Source organism: Trachurus trachurus (assembly GCF_905171665.1).
Source record: "Trachurus trachurus genome assembly, chromosome: 5".
NCBI classification, from domain to species: Eukaryota; Metazoa; Chordata; class Actinopteri; order Carangiformes; family Carangidae; genus Trachurus; species Trachurus trachurus.
The window spans coordinates 10,308,039-10,335,671 of record NC_139896.1 but is presented as its reverse complement, the minus strand read 5'-3'; the positions used below and the strand labels follow the sequence as shown (position 1 = coordinate 10,335,671).

Below are 27,633 nucleotides of genomic sequence, written 5' to 3'. Positions count from 1 at the left end.
GCATATGTAATGGAGGCGTGGACAGGGAGGAGTTTAGCACTTGTCACTTTGGCCCGGCACCTTTGCACTTTTGCACTCTATCTCTCAGAAACTCTTTTGGTCCCCCTACCAATGGAAGTGATGTCAAATGTCAATGTTTTAATTCGTTAAAGTTGTGTGGTGTTGTCTGCATTACGTTTTTTATAATACTATATTGTTGTTGTTCTGACACTGTACTGTTTTTATGTTTTTGGGACTCCGGATGGAAACTAGCACTAGCTGCTACAATCCGGCACATTTACATGTTTTTATATGTCCATTAATGTGCATTGTCCCACCCAAATAAACCAATAGCACTTCTACATGTGCGCTCAATTTAATGTTGATGTACAAAAGAAAAGTGCTTGGATCCATGCGTACGCACACTGATACAGTACATCAGATTTTTTTTTTGTACGTTCTGGATTCTGGATTTTAGTGTACGCCATGTTTCAGCAGGAAATCCACGCAAGTCTTTGTACATGAGGCCCCAGATCATTTACTATATCCACCACACAACACAGAGACATTGTACAACATCCTTGCGGCTCCAGAGTAAAGTTACTGACTTTTATTATTATGCACATCGGAATAACTACCAATGTCCCGGCCTCACAAAACAGCATTGATATGTCTGTCCTTATCCAGATTCTGCAGATTGCATATTGAATATGAATGCCCTGTGTCAGACTCAAAGTTGTGACCTGAATATTTAGATCCACACAAACAAGACCTTGCAAGATGTTGACGCGTTTCTCTCATTGTCACCAAAATACATCCATCAGACTATACATCTAACAGACGAGAGCTGCAGCCTCAACAACAGTTCAGTAGTTAACCTCTACTCGTCATTTCTAATACCGCACCCACCAATTACAACTGATTACAAAACTACAAGGACTCACATTGGTGCTGCCTGCCACAATGTGTTAGTTGGCAAGTCCTGCTTTTCTTAACTGTTAGGAAACTTAACTCTTACCAAACTGTTGTATGACAAGCAGGAAAACTAATTGACAGGAAAGTATTTGTATAGTTTGTGGGATTTTTTGGGTGCATGACAACAACACTGATTTCACTTCTCTCAGGGAAGGACAAATCTGCTTCACACATGGAGGGAAGGTGGGGTGGTTAGCCCACACTGGCATTTTGTGTGTGTAAGGGACTGTTCAGTTTAGATCTGTTCCAAGATAATCCGCTCAAAATGGTGTTTTCCAGAGAGTTGTGCCCCTAACACAAGGCTCATGTGTATAATAAGAGAGACAGATAATGGAAGTGAAGAGAAAAAGATTAGGTGATATTTATTTAAAACTGATAAACCAGGCTTCTGCTGGCACAAAAAATCTTTGCATTGCATCAATGATGATCCATGATCCTGTGAGGGTATTTCCAGACTTGAGAGCACTAATTAAGTGCACTTGTTGCCACAGCAGGTTCCATGTCAAGCCAAATTTATCTTTCTAGCCTTTCAGCACAGTTCCAGTCTCAGATGGCTGGGGTGAGCCCTGGGACTATGCACTAATTAGGCTATGTGTATATTATTTTGCCAGCATATGCTTGTTGAAGGCCTCAGAGGAGATATTTATCTCCTCAAACTTTGCAGGTTTCCCCCTCCCAGCCAAACATGACAGCCTGCTCGCTGATTAGTGTACAGTCAACGGCTAATTACTGGGGCTATATCTCAGTGTTTAAGTTTAAAACTCACAAACGATGAACTGAGATTATCAACGGGAGAATAATAGAAATACGTATTCAAGTTAGAAACCTTATATAGCTCTCTTGGCAACATAGCTGGAGTTCACCTATCCATAGTGCTGCTCTCACTCCTCCTCGTTTCCCATCCCCTACTCCTGTCCTCACTTTATGTACCTGTCTCTGACTGCAGAGTGGTGCGAAACAGCAGGTGTCAGTCTAATTAAAAACCCTCCTTGTTATATAATTAGATTGCAGAGTAAACCTGTGTGGAAACCATTATTCTCCAATCAATGTGCGTTCAGGTGATGGTTGATATGACAACTTGTTCTACAAACCATTTATATTAAAGGTTATATAAGGGTATATTAAAGAGGTTATTTCCACCAGTGTCAAGTCAAATTGGTATAGTATGTATAGTCCATTAAATTACAACTTATTCATACAGTATCTGCAACTGTGAGTGGGTGGTTTAAAGCATAAAATCCCATAAACCAAGAATGGTAAATAATAAATAAAGAGGGTACTCTTGCTTGAAACTGAAACTGTGAAGGTAAAATGTTTCAATATAGTGCATAGACCAGGGGTGTCAAACTCATTTTAGGCCAGGGGCCACAAACAGCACAATTTGGTCTCAACTGGGCCAGACCAGTAAAATAATAGTATGATAACCTATAAATAAAAAGAACATTTAATTTTTACCTTTGTTTTAGTACATTATTAAGATGTTTACAGTTAATGAACTATCATTTTTACAAAACATATTATGGACAATCTGAAATTTCTTGATAAAAATATGTGCAATTTAAACAATATTATGCCTCTTCTATATAATTTTCACACTTGGCAAATTCATCCTGAGGGCCAGATTGGACCCTCTGTCCCTGGTATAGACCAACGTTTATCAATCAACACTCAAAACTACTTTGACAATCAGTGCAATGCAACATTTATCAGTCCTGCTCCTGAGAAACCTGTCAGACTTTCCTTTCATCAAATCAGTAATAATTAACAAGCATATCCATTAGATTGCTTATCTCAGTCTAAGGACACGAGATGAGAATGAAAGTAGTGGTTTAAAGGCAGAAATTAAACAAAAGTCCTTTGGGCTATGGATTTGTGACAAGACTTAGTGCAGTGCCTTCTGTTTCAGTTTGACCTCATGACACATCACATTTTCGGGCGGGCTGGCCACGCTCCACCAGTGTTGCTGCCTTGATCTGTTACGCCTCAGGCAGAGAGCCACAGATGACAGGACGGCGGAGAGGAGGCAGCACCAGAGGACACTGTTTTTTTCCCACTCGCAAGTGGTTGTGACAGGAGTTTTAACCAGTTCATCTTCCACCAGCACCAGCAATCCTGCTTGATGGCTGAGAGAAGGTTGGCAATATAAACCATGTTTTAGCACCCTATGAAGTGGATATGATTTTTTTTTTTTAATGAATTGCCATAGACATTTTTCCACCGCGGTAAATGATCCATATTGTTTTCTTTTAATTAGGTGGATTTTTTATAACCACAACCTGTGCCCTCGTAGTGACTCATGGTTTGATGCACTGCTCATATGCACAGTATGTTTGTGATATTATCTAACAACAACAACAACAACAACGGCACACAGGATATAAATAAATACTATTTATATAATGGGATAATCATGTCACAATGGTAGAATACTACCTCCCACACAAGCACATGTAACATCGTTGTCACAGCAGCATGAAAAGTGTGAGTGACAAACACATGACTGAATGTACAGCTGTCATAGACCTTCGGCTGCACGTATGAGTTAATGTTATTGAAAGGATCAGAAATGACTCTGATGCTTTATGTTGTATCAGTATTTAACCTGCTGAGCATAATCTATACAGAGTGCTAAATGAATGTTTTTATTTGATGTAAAGCTTCTTATCCAAAGAATCACGTCTGACCATCATACATCTTTTTGAAATAACTGCAAAAAAGCTGCAAACGTAGCATAGGATAAACGACTGATTTCCCAGACCATCCAATTTATTTTGCTATATTTGGCTAAGACTGTATGTGAGTAAAGATGTGCAGACTTTAATTTGTGCTCTTATTCCTTTAAAAATCCATCCTCAGTGTCAGGTCTTCCTATGTGGAAGTCTTTCTCTGGAGAGGCACACCCTGCTGCTGCTGGACATCTACAAACATTTGATGCTGCAGCTGATATAACAAGCTGCCACCAACATGCCGTCACCTTGGTAGCCTACTGCATATATGGCTGTCAGAGCAAACCGGACTAAGAATATTCCCTTTTTAAAGATGACGTTTTTAAATGTTTTTATTTAATTAATAAAACGAATATTACTATGCTGAATGCCAGTTTAAATTATCTTTCACATCAGTGAAGTGAATGGTGTGCTGTCACTGTTTGAGCAGCTAAAGCCAAAAATAGACAAACATACTGAAATGGCAGCGATATCTCTCCTCACATTTCAGTACAACATGTCCAAAACAGTGTGCAAAACTGTGTGCATTTATCCTGTACTTTGTCTTTACTTTTATTTTATGCTGATGTTGGCCTAGTGCCTACCACCCGATGCATCTAACATTTTGTTCACACAGCCGATGACAAAAGTTGAGGCTTATCAAACTGAGATGGGAGCAGCCTTCTGGATAATGAACATGGGATTCTTTTGCCATGCTAGCAGCATGACCCTAGGGATGGAAATATACATGATCATTCAGTCGGTCTGAAATGTAGTTGATGTGAAATATCTCAACATCTATTTGATGGATTATGACAAAATTCAGAACAGAGATCCATGCTAATGACTTTGGTGATTCCCTTTAGTGCCACTGACTATTTTTTTTGCTTTTATCTTGACAACTGCTGCATAAAGTTGCCAGGAAATTTTGTTTCAGAAATCCATGGTACCACAACGATGAATTATAGTCACTGGGGCGATCGGCTGACCATTCAGGTAGCGCAGCCATCAGGCCAAGGTTGCCACTTACACAGAGACTTAGTTTATAGCCCAAAACTTGCAAAACATTAGCCTCCGTTTCAAATTCTCACTAATTTGCGTATGTTGGCAAGCTCACATGTTCCCATACTGAACATGGTGAACATTGCTACTGTTAAACATGGCATGGAAGCGTGTAAACAACCGGAGTTTGCTCAAAGCATCAGATTGGAGAAGTTGTTAGAGTATACTTTACTTTATCTGCCACAGTTACTGAACTAATTCTTCACAGGATGGAGATGATTTCCTGTACTCCCACGGAGATAGCCATGGGAATACATCATTAACCTGATGTACGGGAGGTGTCTTGGGAGTGAGAAAACTTGTAAAGGCTAAATAACAGCATCCGACAAGCTCCCTAGAAGCTGCCTGGTTCACAGTCTTTTCTCTGAGGCTCGTCTGACACTCAGACAGGAAGGGGTCCGTGACAGAAAAGTGCCAGGGAATTAAACTCACATTTTGCCCAAACCAGAAAAAACCCTGACTGAAGTTTAACACTGCAGCACAATCTCTCTCTCTTTCTCTCTTTCTCCCAGTCCTTGTTCCCTCTCACAGCTTGGGCTATACGTAGGTTGGAGATTGAAGCGGAGGAGAGAGGAGAGAGGAGCAGAGTCTTGACAGAAATGTGGTCGCCTTAATTAGGAACAACATAACCAGGCAGTCTGTGAAGACAGGGAAGGAGATGATTAATCTTGCTGGTTTGTTTCACCTCTTGAATGTCATTGTGGGATAAAAAAGGAAAAGAGGAGCAGCCTTGAAGATCCATGACATCGGTGTTAAGTGTGGAGAGAGCGAGGAAGGCCAGGAGGAGCTCCAGTGAGAATATGACCAAGGTTGCCTGGGAGTGAGCATAAGCAGGTCGAGGAAAGCTGTTTGGAGGACTTATGTTGAGCAACGGGAGAGCAGGTAGTTGCAAAGGAATGAGTGTAGCATTTCAAGGGTGTACTCCACTATGAACGACCATGGAGGGTCAGGGTTGAAAACAGTAGTGGGGCAATGGTTTAGCAGCAGTGCAATTGCAGAAAGTGCCGGTTCAGCCGTTGTAAAACAATCATTCTTCTTTTCACAGAGAGCATTTTGTGCAGCTGAAATTAATTTGTCAAGGGTTTGCAAAGCTGAAACTGTTGCCTCTGCCTAATGGAGATTAGTCAGGATCTTTCTACAGCTTTGCAGACTTACAAAAGGATCCACACGCCGACACTGGAGAGACGGTACTGAGCCGTGGAAACAGATCTGAAATGCACTAAACTCACACACAGACACTCACATATTGATGCTCTGACATATAGTACAAGTGCTGCCTCAGTAGTGGTATCTCTGAGTGGTTGTCATACAGATAAAAACATCTATTGAAGGGAATTATTCATCAAAGCCTGGAAGACAACATGTGTAACAGGTATTTTTAAACGGTGGCTGTGGGAGAAAAAAATCGCTCTGAGCTGTGAACATAGACAGCCTCACAGCAGGACGCCACTACGCCAGCCTGTGCTGCTGTGGTTTCAAAGAGGTCAGCACATGACAGCATCCTCCTGCGCTACAATGATCAACACCTATCTATCTCTATGTCCAGTTCAATAGATTTATGACTTGTGACTAAATCACTGGAGTCTGTGGTTTACTTTTAGAGTGGTTACATGGAGTCTGAGCATTTCCTTTCAATCAGTAAAGCTGTATCAGGCTTTTACTGTGAAAGCTGCAACAGGAAGGTTTCACAGAGATCACAGAGCTGGTGGAACATGGATAAAAGTGCGTTATATCTCCACATATACTGCACCATTTATTCAGCACATTAGTTTCAAGGGAGGACTAGTGTGAGAGGAAACACCCGCAGTGAGCTGCTTAGACGGAGAACAGGGTCAGCAGTTGGTTTGTGAAAACCAACGCACCGAAAAACGACCTCGCTCACACCATGCTATAGCTCGTCACGGTTCAGCTCAATGCGAGTATTTCCGACCCTGTGGACAAACGGCTTTAGTGCCTCGTTGCTGTGACAAGATGATGTCACGCTCCTCTCACAGGGTTGCAGCAGCCCCCCGAAGTAAAGTCTGGTGAATTTAGTGTCACTACTAAGATGCTCAGTGGGTGAGCGTGGTGAAGGGCGTTGCAGTTTTCTGACAATGATGCTGTGTACTGTAAAAGCTGATACTATCAACACTATCAGAGTCTCCGTCTCCCTTTTACTCAAAAAAGAAAATATATATGTCCTTGCTACAGCTGGTGCAACGGAGCGAGAGATGAATCTAGAAGTGAGGGCATCTTCAGTTTACTCTTCCATAACAAATGTTTCAGGACCCAGAGGAGAATGAATCCTTCCCCCACGGAGGACAGGCTCCTGGCACAAGATTAATGCCACAGTTGTATGATCCATGCGAGGAAGACATGGTTTCCTGCATTTTAGTAAACTCCTCTCAGGGGTCTCTGCACATTGAGGGAATATTACATAAGTCGCTCTCACAGGGGACGTCAGCCTCGGGATGTACAACAGCATTTGTGGGTGTAACCGGGCAAGGAATGACAACAATCAGCATTTGGCTCTGCTCTATAGAGCAGTGGGAGACAATCAACAGAGGGCCCACTGGGATTTCTGGGAAGTCTTCGGATTATAATATAATTATTCATGCTAAAATGTAATGTTACTGGGGCTAGGTGCATATTAAAATAGGTGCTGGATGCAGGTTTTCACTCACATGAGTCTACAGTAAATGTGAAAATATTCTAATACGACACATACGTTACAGCAAGAGAGGAATATTAAACCAAAGCAATTTCATGTCTGTGTACAATTAAGATGAGATAAACAAGGACACATTAACCAAACGAGGTGGTGAATACAAAGGTAATTTGAGCCACCAGACACACATTCACATTCGAATACAGGTGCACTGCCACCATCTCTCTCACTCACACACAATTATAACTCATAGCCCATCAGCCTTTACAGTACTTCTTCCCTTTGTTTCTCCTGCTGTTCTAATTAAATCTTGCTCTCATATTTGCTGCTACGCATCGTTAAGTTTCACCTTAGCTTCATTTCACTCCACAGTGAGTCTTGTCTCTGTTCATTTTTGCTCGTGGCTCCTAAAAGCGGCAGATGCCATCTCTGTCAGGAAGTGTTCACATCTCACCCCTGGTATCTCCCATTACCTGCTAACTGTCACAGCAGCATGTCTGCCTGTCCAATCTGTATTTGTTCCCCACATTCTCAAGTGAAGAGCGATTCATCTTGTTCAGCAGTCTCCTGTCTTTTGCACCCCGGCCTGTTTGTTGCCACTTTTGTAACCACGTCTCTTCCAGCTCTCTTCCAGCCATGGCCTTTTCTCGTCCCAGGAGAATTGAGTTAATACACCATCCAGCAATGATGAGACCACCAGGGTCTGGCTCCTCCACTTGTCCAGAAGAGGGAACTCATTTGTAGCACAGTTGGATGCTGTGTAGTGAAGGCTGACTTGCCAGGAGGTCAGCGTGTCGCTTGGGTGGGTCTATCCTACATTTCTGAATGAGAGCTAAATTAGAGACAGAAACACTACAGTATGTCATAATCCATATGTGTGATGTCAATATGAAGTGGCTCAAATTTGACACCTATCTCTATATAACGCATTATAACCATACTTATAATGAGTTATAATGCAGTTATAGCACTGTATAACTATAGTTATAAATACTCATAAATGATCATAATGCTTTATAACAATAATCATAACACACTAAGGCATTTTATCATGACATACAGTATAAGATCAGGTATTTTAATATGTTATAATTGTGAGTAACTCGCTGACAGTGCCCACATTGATATTGCATTATAAATATGTGTTATAATGGCTTATAAACGTGTATAACTATCATTATAAACACTCATAAATTATCATAAGGCTTTATAACAATAAGCATAACACATCATAGAGCATTTTATAATGGCTTATAAGGTCAAGTATTATAATAGAGTTATAATGCTCTATGTGTTATGCTTATTGTTATAAAGCCTTAAGATAATTAATGAGTGTTTATAATGATAGTTATACACGTTTATAAGCCAATTATAACACATTATAACTATATTTATAATGTATTATCAATGTGGGCATTGTCAGCGACTTCCTAACAATTATAACGTATTACAGTATAATACCTGACCTCATAAGTCATGATAAAATGCTTTATAGTGTGTTATGATTATTGTTATAAAGCATTATGATCATTTATGAGTGTTTATAACTATAGTTATACAGTGCTATAACTGCATTATAACTCATTATAAGTATGGTTATAATGAGTTATAGAGATAGGTGTCAAATAAAGTGTTACCCAGTATTTTTATAATACAGTAAGCTCCACGTACATGCAAATGACAAACTCAAGAGTGATTTTCATTTCATTTTCCGGGGCTGACAGTTAAAGTAGTGACTCTCACTCTAAGAACAGGACTACAGCTGTACTTGCTGAGTGCTGCTCTGATGAACAAGTAATCTTGGCTGAGATGATTCTTGACATTTTGTCACTGGAAGCTCAACATTATAATATCATTTTCAGACCAGCAGGAGAAATGTTAAGATCTTACACTTGAGTAAAACCCGATTTTAATCACATAATACTCAATACCCTGCCTTCAAAACACTTGTTGCACCAGACAAGGAATTATACTGGCAAAAGAAAGAACGGCACCTTTACAAAGTGAGTCATATCATATATTATATTATTAGAGTTGTACTCTGATGGAACACTAATATCTTATCAACATATTATAATTGCTACAGCTGTTAATTTTACCTCCATTACATAGTTGAATAATTTTAGGTTTAAAAAATGTACCGCACAGAATGTGATTCTGTTAATAAACTTATGGTAGTGAAGTAAAAAGTACAATATTTCTCTCTAAAATGAAACCACAGTAAATGTACTGTATATGAAATGAATAGGGATAAGTAGTACAGGAATTGAATTTAATTGCTATTTCTTAGAATAACTCTGCATTAAATGACTCCTTAATGTTCAAGAGTTAACTGGTAATATAGCTTGAGTCTCGTGACTACAAGCTAATGCTGTGATAGGTACCTGCACTTTAATTTTCTTATGGACTTACTTTGTATACAGCCATTATCTTATTAACATAATATCTATTTGGTCTTTCTGCGGTGGCACAGTGACAAAAATGCCTGATGCAGAGTTCACTGAAAGTGCACAACATGGCAAATACTTTAGTGTTGAGTGTCTGAGAGGCAGCTGTAAATAATTGGCTTGAACAATGAAGCTGCTTCTATAATTAATTTCTAAACATCAATTAACTGTCAGGACGAATTAAGTGCTTTAGTGTCAGTGGACAAGTAATTTAATTAATTTAATTTAATTTAATTTGATTCTGGGAACAATGAAGGAAAAGGTATTCAAAGGTAGTAAAAGTCAAACAAAGCCAGTGGAGTGTGTGTATCTTATGATCAGCCTGAAAACACTGCAGACCGACCAATTTCATTTGTTTAGTGCTCAATTTACATCAGGACAATGAAGAGTTGGGTGTGATTTGACAGGGGGCGACAATTATTTCCCTCTGACATGATGATAATGAACAATGTGTATCTATAGTGACGGCCTCAGTTGCTTTTCCATATTCAACTCCAGGCAGCTTCTCACCACAGAGGACAAAAGAATATCATTAGCATTTTATCTGACAAATAAAATCCAGGAACACCAGGTGGGACTCTTTGTTTGCCAGCCCCGCTCCTGCAGTGGAGACAGATGTTGAAAGAAAACCACAGGAGTCTCTTCATCTTGATCTTTGAGAAATTAATAAGCTGCACTTTGTGGTCAGTGTCAAACGGCAGAAGATAAAACTGGAGTCTTTGGTCTTAGACTGCAGTTTTTGAAGGCCATAAAATGCCACACAACAAATATGCTCTTATACCCTCCACTGGTGGCTGTCTGAGGAAGGAAAGCAAGAGTCACTGCTCTCATTAGTATCAGGACTTCAAGTTTCTGCTCCATTTGTTTGAGATCAGACAAACTGACTGATATTTGAGTCTTCCTGCACAGAATATAATAGTTAGGAGACAATAAAGTTATTTTTAATCCTGTCATTTATCACATAAGTGAAGGCAGGGATCCGCTGTACGTCAAGGATTAGGTTTATGTTATGTCACTGTGTTAATGCAGGGAATCAACAAATGTAATGAGGTTTAAGGTGGAGAGACGTGTGAAAATTGTTTTGACTGTGTCATATTATGTAACATAGTGTTACTGTAATAGGAATAAAGCATCCAGTTGGTAATGAAACAGTCTGACGTAACTTTTACACAAATCTCACATGTGCTTATCTCAAACTTCAAAAAACAGCCTCATTTCACATATTGTCTGCTGTACCTGAGTACAGAGGTTTAATGCACAAGAAATTTGGATTTCTTGAACTGGAGCCCGTGTCAAACCTGAGATGTGTGTAGCAAACTAAATGGTTTTTGAACTACACTGAAGTCTTGTTTTCCTCTTCCTTCTTAATTATCTAATATTGAGCAATTTCCTTACAGCAGCAGCTTCATTAAGACGGAGCAAGCTGGAGGATCACACAGGTAGAAGAGAAGAGTCCGTCATTATGTCTCACTATGCTCCTGGGTGTCATCGTCCCTCAAATCAATAAGGGAACTCATAAAAAAAACATTTTACATTTTTTTATGAAGAAATTGTTTAATTCTGTTTGTAAGTTTTCCTCTCCCGCAAGGTTACAAAATGTTGCGTTTTGTGTATCAAACTAATAAATGAGTCACACACTGTAAACGCTCTAATAGCAGAGAAACCCTGACTACTAAAGGTGACCTTCTGTCATTCTTTCTTTGGTTTATAAGTAACTTTTAATGATGTTCATGTGTCTCTTATTTAAATAGCAGCTCTCATCAATGAGGAAAATCAGGACTTCTCCACAGGGTTGCCCGACTCACTCACACTCAGTCACTTCCCCCTCTGCTTCCTCTACCCTTTGCAAAACTCCTTTGCAACATGAACCTGCAAAACAACCTCCAGGCTAAGACACCTACACACTGTATTAATTGAGCATCGATGAGGGTTTGGAACATGCAATTACACAGTCAACATAATTAAAACAAATATCTAAACAAATCAGTGGAGAAACATGAATGCGGATGCTCTCACACAGGTCAGGTGTACTGGTAATTAAGTAGCAGCTCTGAGTCCGATAATTACTGTAAAACTGCAGTGTATATTACAAAGAGCACTGGTGTACAGAGATGTGTACAGTATAAAAGTGAAGTGGTGAGATAAGTCGTCCTTCACCTTAGTCTCAAGTGGACAAGTGCACGTGAGGCCTACCGAAGGAGAAGAGCACATGGCTGAAGGTTTGACACCTACAGTGAGAAGAATCTCATGCTATAACATCAACTGTCACCAGATCCAAACCTAATTTAACACTTATTGGCCTAAATGTGCTAGACAATGTTCTGCAACATCTAATCTATCTACAGTATCTATCCAGAGACTTGCAGAATCAATGCCAAAGGGTCATGGAGTTGTTCTGGTGGCCTGTGGTGACCTCAAACCTCAGTAAGTCGGTGTATGTTGAGTTTTCTTGTGGCGAGCATTAATTTCCCCACGGGTAAATGCTCCACCCAAAAAAGCCACAACATTGTTTTGCAGAGTTGCCATCACTGCATCCTGAACTCAGCAGTGCCTGAGACGTGATAACTTTAAATAAATGCAAAGAAGCCAAAGTGGTTTTATTTTTTGTCCCACCAATAGCTAAATGATAATGGGTGGACCATTCTGCTGACACAACGCTGCACTCATAGGTCTCGTTATGTGAGACTGTTCTCAGCATAACTGAGCTGAACAGTGTTTACTTTGACTCATTTTTTCACAAATACTGCTGCCTTCCCCTTTTGAAATGCACTAAGGGTAAACTTTATTGTGATGCTTTCTTGGCAGTGAGGGCCACCTTCCTCTAATCCCTCACTGAGTAACGAGGGGCTCACTTTCTTTTTGGATCATAAATTTCATCTCTAGAGCACTCACATTATGAAGGATGCGAGAAACACAGAGGAGAAGAGATGAGTTTGCACTAAACACACAGCGATATGAGGGAGAAAATGAGCTTCAGCCACTTTGATTTCTCCACAGGCTTGAACAAATCCACCAAAATAACACACACACACACACACACACACACACATATGGTTAGGTGTTAAGTTTGAAGGGCGACAGCATAAGCGTCTATTTTCATCCCAGGCAACAGTCAACGCTCTGTTTTACATGTAAGTCAATCACAAGGATTAATTAATCTAATTTTTCAACTGTGAAATGAGCACACACCGATTACACACTATGATTAGATCGGTAAGTACGATACCTTGATGAATGAGGTCCACTGCGCCTCATATCTCTGGTGTTACTCTCACATTACCAGACATTTCTCCACACTAGATTTTGCACTGTTGACAGAGTGGAGGTGAACACACACAGACACACACACACACACGGACAATGTACTGAATCCAATTAACTTGACCTGGATGCCTCAGACATCAAACTTAACTTTGTAATTTCACCACCATCATTATGGTTTGTGCATGCACGTGCCTCTGTGTGTGCCTGTGTCCTGAACTTCATTTAAAAAGATGCTGCTTATGAAATATTGCACCAGTCAGTTTATTTTGTGTCATTTCATGTCACATTACAGCAGAAAATACAGCACACACTTTTACATGTGCTGCATCAGCGAGGTGTGTGTCCACAGGTTGATAAGAATTGTGGTTTTCTGGAACTACACAATAACAACGTGACCATATATGGAGAGAAGACAAACAAGACACTGACGTGGTGAAATATGAGTGCAGATGCAGCTTCAAGGTTGTTACAAACACACAAATTAAGTCTCTGAAACTACCAGCTCTGGCATTATAACCAAGGTGGTGGTTACTGATTACTGATTGTAAACACGGCACCAATCTGCTGTTACAATGAGAGAATTGGGTCCTAAACTTTTGGCTGAATTTTGTTTGCCAAAGCTTCAACTCAACGCTCTGCAGTTGTGTCTCAGTGTGATTTAGGAACATCATTGTGGATTGCTGACAAACCTGTTCTATAGAGACCCCCAAATAAAAACCACGGACCTGAAAACACCGGGCGCCTCCATGCAAGTGATGTGAAAGATACTACTGGAACTAAATCCAAGTAATTGATGCTGTGGTAACAACTGAGTCGCTGCTGTCATAAAAAGCTGCAGGACCATAAAGCTGCACCAAACCAGAAGCTGAGAATATTGTTGCCTTCAGTGGGATGATTAGCAGGAAATTACACTCCAAACAGTATTATTAAACACACTACGTCTATGAAAGACCCAGAACTTTTGATTATATTATTTGCACATAATATTTGGCTCAAACTCGGGTCAAACAGTCAGAAGCATCTGCTCTTGTGGTATACTATATACTGTAATACTGTATATTGATGACGCCCAATCAAAAATAGCAACCGTCAAAATTAAAATGATGAAGTGACATCAAAGGCAATAAAGAAGAACTTTATGTCAGGCGCCATCACTCCCTCTCGTTTTGTTTTCATGTCATGTGTCTGCCTGATTGCACATCTGGAGACAGGTGTGTGGGAGGTCAGGCCACCAGCTGCTCCTTCATCATCCTGCTCTGACACCCTACAACCTCATCACCCCCCAACACACACTGGATCTGCTCTGGACTCACTCTGCCCGGCTCATCCTCTACAAGGAACAGCTCCTTCCTGACCTCCTCCTCCTCCTCCTCCTTCTCCTCTCAGCTTTTTTCCAATCTATTAATAAATTATTCTCGGTTCACACTCTTGCCTCTCTTCGCCTGTCTATGTGTCCGCCACTTGGGTCCCATGCAGACAAGTCTTAAAAGTTTGGTGTCTCAGTAATTAAAAGGTCACGCTGCACTTGTTTGTCATCATATCCTCACTGGAAAAGATATTAAAATGAAGTGGCCTGGTTTAAAATGCTCATACCCTAAACTACACCAGAACCATGGTGGGTGAGGAAGCTGCTCGTCCCAAACCACCAAACACATCAGTGCATCTTTCTGGGGGAGTGTCGGTCTCTCGTGTCTCACATGGGAACAGTGTTGATGCCTTTTATACTTATACTGACAGCAGAGAAGAACAGCATTCAGAAACACAGGAAAAGGTTTCTCACCCAATTTCTTTTTAGGTCAATATGTTTTTATTTGGCTCTGTCAGTGTGATCCCTATATATATCACACACATGTATAATGTATAATGTATATAGTGTCAACTTCTGTCATCGTATTCCCAATGCAGGAGACACCAGCAGTGGTATAATAATATGATGCTGCTGTATCTAGTCTTGTTAGTATGTTTCTTACATGTGCTCTTGTTAGTTTTCATATGGAGGCACCAGCAAATACTGTTTTTTTTTTCTTTTCTGGTTTGACAAGGTGGCAAAATCTGACACCCACAACAGCACTCAGCAAGAAAATCAACATTTCCCACTTAATGAGATGACTGTGTAAAGGCTGCAGGGAGAAGTAGGGTGGGGGTGGGTATGAATGAAGTTCAAAGCAAAAACTGTTTTCATTCCTTTGTTTTAAACACCAACTGAGTTCAGTATGGAAAAATAAAATGTAAACGTCGGCCAATTGCTCAACTGTCACCAAAATGACAGCAGAGAAACAGTTATAGCCTCCAGCAGTAAAAAAAGACCCAATTAACCTTGTCTACACGTATCTGCACCACAGGTGATCCTCACAGGTTCTGGTGTTTGGCAGAGGAATGGATTTGCTCCTGTAGACAGGACCTCCACTTGTCAATCATCTGACAGAAACCATCTGAAAATCTGCCTATACCCAAGAAAAACGTTTTCCCACCTCGAGCCCCAGCAGCTGCCCCCGCTGACAGGAAGTCATGTGTGTGTGGTGCATGTCAAAAACAGCACATGCAGTGAGAAGTGTCTCGGCCCATTTAGATTTTTTTTTTCACATTTTGTTTTATTGCAACCTTATGGTGGGGTAAAAATGAAGAAAAACAATTCTACTCCCCTACGACAAAGTAAAAACAACATTTTAGAGATATTTGTACATTATCACATTGATGAACTGATTTGGAAAGACCCACACCTGTCTCATGAGGTGTCACAGCTGACAATACAACCCGAGAAGCTGCCTGCGGAGCTTTAGATACAGGATTGTATCGAGGCACAGATATGTGGAAAGCTATACAAAAAGGATTTCTGGTGAATTTAAGGTGCAAGAAAACAGTGGCTGCTGTAATTTTAACAGAAATGAGGTCTGGAAAACCCAGGACTGTTCCCAGACCGGACTGCTCAGTCAATCAGTGTCGTGACTGTTATCAAATCTGGATACATGTAAACTCATCCAATTAGTTTCCAAGAATTACTGTAGAGACCTGCACTGATTACATACAGTAGTGCTATAATTTCTCTCTTTACATTACAGTAACATATTACACTGAAGTGGGTCATTTCCAATTAACATTTTGAGGAATAATTTCTCAATAAAAATAGTGACAGGTGTTTTCACAATACACTGAACACAGTCTGATTCTTTCAAATATAAAATTTTGATTAAAAAAACAATAATAATCTCATGCCAACATCTGGCAGCTGTCAAAAATGAATAATAAACCGTAAGCGAGTTCAGCCATGCAAACAGTCTAATTAACGCCTGATTAAAATATGTCATAATAATTAATAATCTTCTCATACACATAGAAAACAACAACTCCAGTCTTAACCAGAATGTTGATTCTTATGCCTCGGCCCACCCACTCCTCACATTAACTCCAGTGCCTGCAGGTATAACTGAGAGCCACCACTGTGCAACACTAGTATATTACAGGCCAAACAAGAAGTGCGGAAAAAACAAGGATGTGCGAAAAATTTATTAGGTGTTAACAGAACGGGTCAAGTCAAGTCACTTATATTTGTCTAGCACCAATTCACAGCACAAGTTATCTCAAGGCACTTTTCAAACCGAGGAGGTCTGGGCCTGCTCTTTCAAATAATATTTACAGTGACCTGGCGAAATGCTACGGGGGCATTTAGTGGCACCTCAGCTGAGGCCAGAGTCTGAGTTTCACTGCTCGAGTGGAAAAACTTTGACAGTCAATCTTATGTTAGTCGAATTTATATCTTTTCTTTCAGGTCATTGGTTTCAGTTATAATGGATCTCAGTGGATTCAACAGCACGGATCTCACCAAAAATATAGCTTTAATATAATGGGTTCATGTCACAGCTTCATTCTTGTTGAAGCTGCTGAGCTTAAACTGAGTATTTTGAGAGTTGAAAAGTTACTGGTCAATGTAGTTATGCAAGATTTTGTCTGAAGTGTCCATTTGAGTATTTATCTGCTCTTTTATACTGCATTGTAAAATAAATGCACACTTACTGGGAGAAATATATATAATCAAATCCGTTATCAAATATGTACAGTCCTTAAAAAGACAATTAGGGCAGTTTCCTTGAAGAACAATCAGAGACTATTCCAACTAATAGACCAGAGTAAAGAATTAATCTACCTCATCAATAACAGTTGAATGGTCCAAGGCAAGCCTCATAAAACATGTGCCCTTAGGCAGTGGATCCAAATCATCTAAAAACATGACTCAGTACAAATTTATTACAAATTCATTACACTGAGGATGTTTATTCTGAACCCACATTGTGACTGTATGATAATGAAGGAAAGTGTCACCCACAACAATGGTTCGGCTTTGATGTGTTTTTTATTGCTTTTGCAAAACACTGGGATTCTAATGCACAGAGGAATACAGCAACACCGACAACATCTGTTCACAGGGTTCATGTATTATCGCTTTTTTTTCCACAGGATTTGTGGATGATAAAATGTAAAATAATAGCTTCATTTTTCCCTCAGGTGATCCTGGATTTTATCAGAGCAAAGTAATTTGTAGCAGACGTGCCACACGCACTGTGCAGGATTTTAAAAGGTTTATTCACACTCTCGTGCCATGTAAACAGTATCACAGCTCATAGAGCAGCCAAACTATTAAAAAAAAAATGCAGCCTGTAATTAAACGCATCTGTCACAAAAGGGAAACAATTTAAGAATTTGATACCTTTTTCTAAACTGTATTTTTCACAACACTTTTATGTGCTGTCTTACAACTTGTTGTATTTTGCGCCTCCGTTGCTCGCCCTGGGCAGTCTACCGTTACTAAAGTTTGATTATATGTTCATTGATACCCTACCCTCCAATACTGAGGCCTATGGCAGATCTACCAGAGCCTGGGGCTATTTCTGTCTCACCACACAACTGTTATAGACACTAAAACCTTAGATAAATTACACACTTCATATACTCGAAAAGCAAATTGATAACTGTTTGTCAACAACCTGCTGACATGACTCAACATCATCACAACTGGTGGCTGCTGCTGTGTGACAAAAACTGGGTTTTATCTGTTATTTTATAGAGGCTAATTTGTCAAAGCTTCTGTAATTAAGATGTGTATAATTAAAGTTCTGCATCAGTTCATGTGTATGATGAATATGCACAGAAAAAGCAAAAATATACTACACAGCTCTGACCCAATCTACTATAATGTGATGTAATGTACTGCAGACAGTGTATACGATGTTATGTAGCCATTACATATTATTGGCATTACGTAAAACATGCATAGATTTTAATTAGGTCTGTAGTCAGATGTAGCGGAAGTCACGCTGGGCAGAGATGTTTGACAGAAGACATGTGTTGTTCAACATCACGTCATAGTTTCAAGGGAGTTGAAAGCATGAAGTGGAACAAGCAGATGCTTTGATTAAGAACAAACTGACATATGCACACGTTTCCTTTCAGGATATTATACAGTACTTCCATTGATCTATTGCACTGGACATGTATACCGGTACACGAATGAATACCTATAAGACATACAGTATATTCTACTTGTACAGTACATCTACGTACATGTAGAATATGTCTTGGATTAAAAAACAGTTTCTACGCCACAGCAATAACCACACTCAGTAACACAGCGCAATAAGGGATTGTGCAATTGGCAGATAGAATGTTCTGTATGGTTGCGTGTTTGTTTTTTTTATCTTATTTAGTTTTAACTTTATTTATTTCAGCTACTTTTTTGCTCTCCTTATAGTCTTTTATATTTGGTTAGTTATATTGGTTTGCCATTTTAATTTTGTTTTATTATGTTACAATCTGACAAAAATGGATATACTGTTCTGTTCTCTGCAGAAGATCAGTTATGAAATAATATATTTATCTGTGTGGTTGTAAAATGCACATCTGGCACATTAGTGTAGTAATTACTGTCAAAAGACAGCCAGCTCAGTTGAAGCTCCACATTTCTGTTTGTACTGTATGTTTCTTCACTGAGAGAAAAAAGAAAGTGTGCCCTCTGGTATCAAACACCCGCTGATTTCCAGTTTTCTACTTTTAGTGACTGAGTCGAATTCATTTAAAATAGGCTTTCACCCAACCCAGCCTCCCAGGCTTCACTGCAGACCACTTACTGCTGCACACAGCACAGACTCGCAGTAAATTACACCTTTTCCACATCAAGATTTTAATCTAACCCCTTTCATTCTTGTCTCTAATCATCACAGAGGGTGACAAAGCAGCCAGCCACAAAGACCTCCAGTATCTGGCAGATTGTGCTGGAAGAGAAAAAATTAAACACTGACTTTGCTCACTTAGGGAGAGAAGGGGGACAAAGTGAACAAATTGAAACCGATGCCAAACTGGCCATTTGCCATTTAAGACATTAACAATAAATGATGAAGACCAACTAACTTACAGTACATAAAGACTAATTGACCTCAGTGTCAAAGACCTTACAGCACAGGACTAAGACTGCAAAAAGCAAAGCTAAAACACATCATAAATCACAGCAGGAAACTGCACTGAAGAGCAAATCAGTCTCTTCAATGAAGAGGCACCTTAAATATATAAACTCCCATCTACAGTATCTATATATACACACACACTATATTCATCTATTAGAGCATTATGCACATATCTATCCACAGTCAGGGTCAACAGCTCTGCTAACAAATTTGGATAATGACCCAGCTCAGAACAGGACATGTGCAATCAGCATTCAATCCCTGATCTGAGGGTGATGTTAATATTCTGCTGACAGTGTGACAGTGAAAGTTTGACCACTGCACTCTGCCTCCAACAGCCACATCCTAGACAGACACAGATTTTGAACCTCCTACAGGCACACACATATACACACAGAGATCCAAAGCCAATCATAAACGCCATCAACTCACAGGCTATCACAGAATATAGACATAATAAGGGCAACATCACAAAAATATAAAAAAAATATATAGTCAGATTTGATAATGATTTAATATAATAGACCAACAAGCAAGATGGCATGTCAGGTTTGATTTTGTGATTACAGCTGCTCTTCCCAGAACAAGGACCCTCACAGACCGCAGCGTGCATCAGGCCTCAAGGCCCAAATGCAGATGAAATATAGGGAATCAGGCTGACCGAGCTTCTGCAGAAGGTCAGACTTGCAACAGGCAACAGAAAACTGATGAACACTGCAGCAACAACTGGAAACAACCCAGCATAAATTATCTGACAAGGAGAAATGGAAAATGCACTCTCTCCATACCGGAGAGAGGTAAAGCAGCTGCAGCTGTGAGTCAGGCAGTCAGGAGGAAAGTCGGTGAGGATGCCCAGTAGGCAGGTATATGCTACATATGGCTACATCTGGACAGTTTACAATAGGCTACACATGAAGGCAAAGAAGAAAAGAGTCTGAGGCTAATGAGTGGTGTGGTGCAGAAACTAATTCACATCAAGTTTATCAAACCAGCAAAGCAAAGACAGGAGGAAAGGAAGAATAACCTGATGTCAGGGCGTGCTCCACGCCTTCTCAACGAAGGTAAAATTCAACTTCTTTGCATAATGAGGTTTATTTCATTACACCTGCTGTTGCTCACAACGTCCTTTGCTCCAGGTGCTGGATTCACATCTCATCCGAGCTTCACCCTGCAGCTTAATGAGGTGAACTGCACCTCAGCTACAAAACAACGCGTGTATTCCCAAATAATGAGAGGATTTAGTGGGACCAGCCTCTGACACACAAATATGCTTTCATCACGCACAAGTCTTTGGCACTTTGTAACAGATACACGCTACGCATAATCATAGTTACAAAATAAAATAATTACTAAAGTGACTGTAATTATATACTGAGCACATTAGTAAATTGCAGGTTGCTGCTGTCCTATTAACTGAATGTTTAACTGATTATTGACATATCCCCTTCTCCGAACACTATAATAAAAAAATGTGGGATTTTCTGGCAACTGGAAATTGGAGCTGGCCTCTCTAAATGTTGTTACAGACGACTTGTTTACAGAAATCTCTATCTGATCTCACAATACTGGCTGTGTTTTATCTCTCCAGTTATTTGGAGGGAAACAGAGGTAAAACTCCCCGGGACGGGGCAGGTAGATAAAGACTACATAGGTGCAGGTGAATATACATACATTATACTTCATACGATATATCATACGAGGAACTACTGCACATATACTGTAGAGATGCCCCTATATTCACCATAGCAAAAACAAGAGTCACTCGTTCCCTCGTCCATGGAGCAATATAATCTTTGTGTCTTTGTCAAACTTTGAAATATCTGGGCCACTGTCTGCACGGTGGAATGGCTCGAAGAGGAATCTCGGCTGCTCGTTTATCCACTGACACGCTCTGAGCACAACGATCCCTCATGTGAATTTTCTTCTCGTTCCCTCCCAGTCATTCACTATTCCTAAGCAGTCTGGGGCTTCGTTTGATTCAACAGGCCATAAATCATCACGGAGGTGGTGGAAATAAACGAGAAACAATCTGCCCTCCGCAGTCTGCCCTTCTAACGATGGACTGAATGATCAAAAGCTACAGTAGAGGTGTTAAAGAGTGTATGTTTCGTGTGTTCCCTTTCTTCTCCTAATTTGAAAGCATTGATTTCCAGGTTAAGGAAAATTAAATGCACACCCTGTAGTTTGCTGTATGGAATCACTGCGGAGGAGAGCGTCCATTTTCCCACACAATCCTATGCTCCACTGTTCTCATCTCATCCTGATATACTGAGGCACTTTGTTGGATGAACACTCCCCGGAGACATTGTTATGCACAAGGAATGTATATGTGTGATGACAGCCACTGCCTCACCTTGAAAGTCAAAGTCAACCTCCCACCAGGACCCACAGCGCATGTTCACCCTGTCCCCTGTGCATTTACTTCTATGTCATACTATATATGTGTGCTGTTAGGGCACCTGTTTAGTATGTTAATATATGATAGCACCTTTGACTGTAATTCTAACACTGACACAACACTAGTGTGATTATTCCTATTGCTCCTATTATTAAAGTCCTTTCAAAGGCACCAAAACTCCAGTTCTGTGTCCCCCAGTTTTAAAAGTGATGACAGGAGCACAGCAACTTCGCTCTAATTGATTATTCAACAACTACTTCACTGAACCACAGCAGACTCTGCATTAAGCAATCTGACAAAATTTGAGTATTTACCCAATCTCTTTTAAGGGCAGTTTCAATTGAAGTGGAGCACAGGGGAAGGATTGTGAATTAAAAAAAAAAAGAAAGGAAAAATGAAAGAATAGGCCGAGAGAAACAGGGGGAAATCAGAGCTAGTAATATAGGTCAGTGGTTTTACCTGGCCCAGAGCAAAAGGACGCAATCACAGCCAGTATACAGACGTAACTGAGGTAGGGCATCCATGACACGCTGTTCTGAGAATAAAAAGCAAGAGGGAGAGAGATGATTTATTACAGCATCTTCTGTTTTATGTTGCTTCATTACAAGCTATTTCCTTTTTACCTATGGTCTAATGAGGACAGATTGATTAAAAATATTGACAATGTCCAAGGCACAAGGGGAATTGTGGTATATTTTGTTCACACTGATGATATTTTGTTCACACTCTAATTGCACAGCAGGACTGGGGACCTATACACTGTACATGTGTGTAGACTACAAAGAGGTCAGCGGAGCAGGAGGAGCAGCTTACCTGGAAATTGAGGAACACTGTGAGGAGGCTGAAGAAGAACGCCATTGCAGCGAAACCAAATATGAGGAGGGGCTTCCTGCCGATTCTCTCTATCACTAAGCCCTGGAACAAAAAAAAAGAAATAAAGTTTAATGTCAGAGGTGGTTTCTGTGCTCTTGTGATTACAGACCTATTGATAATATACAGCATTGCCAGTGGCATGGCTCATGAGATGACAATGTTAGTCAGTCATCCTGTCAATCCATCACTTTGTTACAGACCGACCTCGACAATCTCAGCACGAATTGTAATGAAATTTCTAACGGATTCTTGGACCCCAGGGGTGTGAGGTTTATTGACGGACGTGAACATGTGACTTTTTTGAACAGATGACTTCTCCAATCTCACTATAATGTTGACATTTTGTTTTTTTAGGTAAATCTCTTGTCATATCTTGCAGGAAATCGGTGCTAAATAATATTCATGGTGTCCAGAGGATGTATCCCAATCACTTCTCATTAAGCTACATCTTCAATATCATCCAAATCTAACGACATCCCGCCCTGCTAACTGTGATCGATAGGTTACCGTCTCTCTGAGATGCTGTGCACTGCCTGAGCTTTCTGAAATCATACTGTGTGTGTGCTATATGGGAACATTACATCACAGTCCAGAGCACAGAAATAAACACTAGTCTGAGGGCAACGATTTGCTGGAGGAGGCAGCATACTGTATCAGTTTTCTCCTTCTTAACACTTGAAGCCACCAGTAAATTCTACTGACATAAATTCGGTGGTGAAGAATAACATATAAATAATGGATCGTATAGTGACATAGGCAAAGATTTACTCATACACAATACTGCACATGGCTCATCAATAATTCCACAGGGACGTCTCACTCGCCACCTACTGTAGGTGTTTTCTAGTGGGGGGTCACTCGGTGCAGGGCAGAGGATGGAGACCAGACTCTATCACCGACACAATCAACACCAGGCTTCGACCCAAGCAAAGCCTCGGCTCTACACCTTCCTCCATCACGGCCTCAAGGGATTAAAGTATTCATGGCACTGCCCCCAACTCACCAAACCACAGGGATTTGATGAGGTTGAGGAAAAGGTTACTGGTGTTTGTACAGCATATATCCCTGAACAGAGGGTATAACGTGAAGTGCTTTTCAATGTGTATAGGTGAGGTGTAAGGGATGAGCTGGTTAACCTCACAAGACGCATCGGATCAAGCTTTTTCCTTCAGTTTCAGAGTTCGTTTTGAGCTTTTTCTTGCTGGCAGCAGGTTATGCCCCAGAATCTATCTGATTTAGATACGTCTATCCGTTTTGTGTGTTCGTGTGTGTGTGCCTCTCCAAACATCCCACTGGTCCCTGAAGGCACAAGACATTTCTCTTCCAGACACTACCCACATTGCAGCCACACACACACAGACACACACAGAGCCGCAGCTCATTACAGTTTGAGGATGTGAGAGACTGAATATTTATGAACCTCTCAGTGTGGGTGGGTACGTGTGTGTGTCTGTGTGTGTGCAGACCTGTATGACAGAGATCACTGAAGTGTCAGTTAACTGTGGGAATTGTATGTGTGTACGTTAAGTTATCACCAGTCTCGTTCAGTCTGGGGATCATTGTGTGCATCCTCATTCAGTTGTTTCTTTCTGTGTATCTGACATGGGCCCAAACATACACAGTCCACAACTCCAAAACGCTCTGGTGAACTAGTTGTGACCTGCACATTCACCACGCAATGGGATAATAACGGAAGATTACGAGACTGAGCCGTTTTCGAGGTAAATTCATGCAAAACCGCTGAGTGCGGGCAGTTTTTCAGCAAGCAGTCTCTGTCTGGTAACGTTCAGTTATTATCTCATAGCGTGGTGAATGTGCAGGTCACAACTTGTCCACGAGAGTGTGTTGGAGTTGTTGGATTGTGTATTTGATGAGTTAGATGAGGGAAACCAAGAAACCCCATTAGCCTCCGTAGCGTAGCTCTGAGCAGCTCGCGGCTCTGCTCCGCCGTTCTAAAAATAGCTTGCACCAACAATTAAAGGTAACGAACCTACTATAGGGGTATTGACAATGGGCCAATTTCCCAAAATGTTGAACTATCCCTTTAAACCTAGTCCTGTCCATGTATCAACACCACCACCAGTGTGTGCGTCACACACACGCTTTGTGCACACAAACACAATTAACCACAAATGAAGCTGGATTAAATGGCCACTCTCTAATATCCCACTTCTTGGCAGAGCGACGACGTCAGCTCCTCATGGTTGGCAGGACTCAAACATCCGGTCATTATTCATCACGTCAAGAAGCAGATGAGCCATTGCAGACAACTGTCCACAGCTTAAGGCACCACTGGCCCTTCACCATCCCTGCATAAATCCTTGGGAGAATGAAGCTTTGAATGAAGAAGTCTGTCACACAGATGCACACCGACAATGACGCTGTGATTGTTTTCACACTCGTGACAATCAGCGCACAAATTACCTCTGAAGACAAAGACATTAAAGGAGAATACCGATAGGCTGAACACTGATGTTGTGTAGTCGGGAAGCATAGCTGAGGAGATTAGAGAAGATATTTTTGCCTTAGTGCTTCCAGACGAAGTCATTTGTCGATAATCATATTTGTACAGCATGGAAAGACAACTTCCAGAGGCCTGAGAATTACTCAGGCTAGAAATTCATCACAGTTAACACGAAACATTCATTTAGATCTGTCAATCTGCATATTACTATCTGTCCATCAATCAGGGAAGCGGGTAAATGTTCATTTGTACCTCTGTATTTTCATTCTTCACACTGTTGTAGTGTGACCCTAACCCTACCATAAGGTCAGCTTTTGTGTTGCGTGATAATTTGTTTGTGTTTAGACTTCATTTTGCCGAAGGGCCACAAGAGTGTGACGACACAGTTGCGTGCGCATGATTTAATGAATGGTGGCACACAGTCCACGGTTCTTGTGTGTTAGCCAGCCGTGTAGTGACAAGCGTGCCGCAGTTAAAAGGCGAGGGCCCAGTAGGGCACAAGAAAAGGGGGCAGGAGGTCAGTGGAGAGCATTGTGCATTAAGTAATCATACATTATGCCTGTTTTTCCCTTCTTTTTTTCCCCTTTACATGTGTTTTATAATAGCCGTGTTAGAATCACAATATACTGAATAAAAAATGAGATTATAAAATGGTGTAAATGAGTTAAACAGAGCTTAAGGAGGGTTTAAACAAGTCTTTGCTCAATGATTAATGATGCATTTAGATTTAATAAGATGCAAAATTCAACAACAGCGTGAATGCATACAAAGCCAATGGAAAGATATGAACAGATGCGAACAGACGTGAACAGATAAAAAGTTGCTGCAGGCGCTGTGAATTGTGGCGAAGATGCTTACAACACTAGGAAGAGCATGACTCACCTCATTAATCTACAGTGGGAGAACAAAAGCGGAGAGCAGTGTCAGTCTAACAAGCTTATTGTAAATGGTAAAAATTGATCTGTACTGTGGCTCCACTACAGGAATTCTCTGGAAAGTGACTCATCCATCTAGCCCATAAATTTTACACCTATTTCTGTTCAGTGTCACTACTGCAGCAGCTTTTCCCAGCATGCAATGTTGCGGCGACAGGAGCAGGTTGTCAGTGTGTCACTGTGGTCAAACACATTAAGAGCTTCCCTGACCTTCATGTGTTTGGGCTGGGGAAGGGAAGACAAGGAGGACGCAACACAACAACACAACAACACAACAAGAACTCTGTTGGCCGGGTCAGAGTTGAACCCAGGTGTTTGTGTGGTGAGTCGGATGACGTCAAAACATTTACCACCTCAATTTTATGTCTTTTTTTTTTTTTGCCACTCTCACATTTTTCTTTCTAGCACTAAATCCGGCCAATACACCCTAAACTTTATAAAACATACTGCATGCTGAAAGATGATTTATTAAATATTAAAGGGGATGGGTGGAATACATTAATATACATGGATACATTAATCAAATCTGATCTAAACCTTAATGTCCTTTTTGTATTTTTTTTCTTTCTAAGGGACAGACGACCACCCATACGTCCGCCAAACGTTTTTCAAGTAAGACACCCCGTGCACTGTCAATGGGAACACTGAAAGAATCAAACTGGAATTTTTACTTAGTTTTTACTACCTTTCATTTAATTCAGGATACGATTTCAAACTCAGGACACGATGACCTGCACCATTTATGCACCAGTTAGTGGGTATAATCTGAAGGAATCAGGAAATATTGTGGCATTTCCTGTGCTCACTACATCCTGGTGTCAGATAAAGGACGAGAGGAGCCGTTCTTTTATCGTACAAGTTAACTGCAACAAGAAACCGATGCCCTTGTACCAGAGAGGTGCAAAAGTGCCACTAGCGACTTAAAGATCCCACTAATAAGCTGGTGAAAACAGAGGGTGTTAAATTAGCCTGGGACGAGATAATATTTGGTTGCTCTGCTCCAAGGAGAAGCCTGGCCTGTATTTAGAGTTCAGTGATGTTGCGTTACAGAATTCGGGCATAAACATTTGGCCAATTATCAAATAAACCATTTACTGCAAAGACCTGTTGAGGACATTTTCTTTATGATGTTGGCCAGTTAAAGCCATTCAGATATTCTGTTTCATGTTGTTTTCATTGTGCGTGGTGCAAAGTGACAGGCCTGGTGCCATCACTGACACATGCTGAATAAAAGATGTGCACTTTCATCCTTTTTGACGTTGAAAAGAAAAAAAAAAGAAAGAAAAGAATGAAATCTAATTCACATAACAATTATACTGGGCTCCACAGTCCCTGCTTCACCTCAGACATACTGTAGGTGCAGTCAATTTCAGGGTGAGTTACCAAAATGCAGAATACATTCATATGAGGACCCACAATCAAAACTGTCTCG

General features: G+C 40.6%; 1 protein-coding gene across 4 annotated transcripts in view; it reads right to left on the bottom strand.

Moving 5' to 3' along the window:
- slc2a9l2 (solute carrier family 2 member 9, like 2) overlaps window positions 1-27,633 on the bottom strand; it is a 100,787-nt gene that overhangs the window by 22,615 nt on the left and 50,539 nt on the right. For all 4 annotated transcript variants that reach the window (XM_083971039.1, XM_083971041.1, XM_083971042.1 and 1 more), the window contains 2 exons: window positions 22,743-22,844; window positions 22,389-22,464 (listed from right to left, as the gene is read on the bottom strand). In XM_083971039.1, the coding sequence (XP_083827165.1) occupies window positions 22,389-22,464; window positions 22,743-22,844 (178 nt within the window). The remainder of the gene's footprint in view (window positions 1-22,388; window positions 22,465-22,742; window positions 22,845-27,633) is intronic.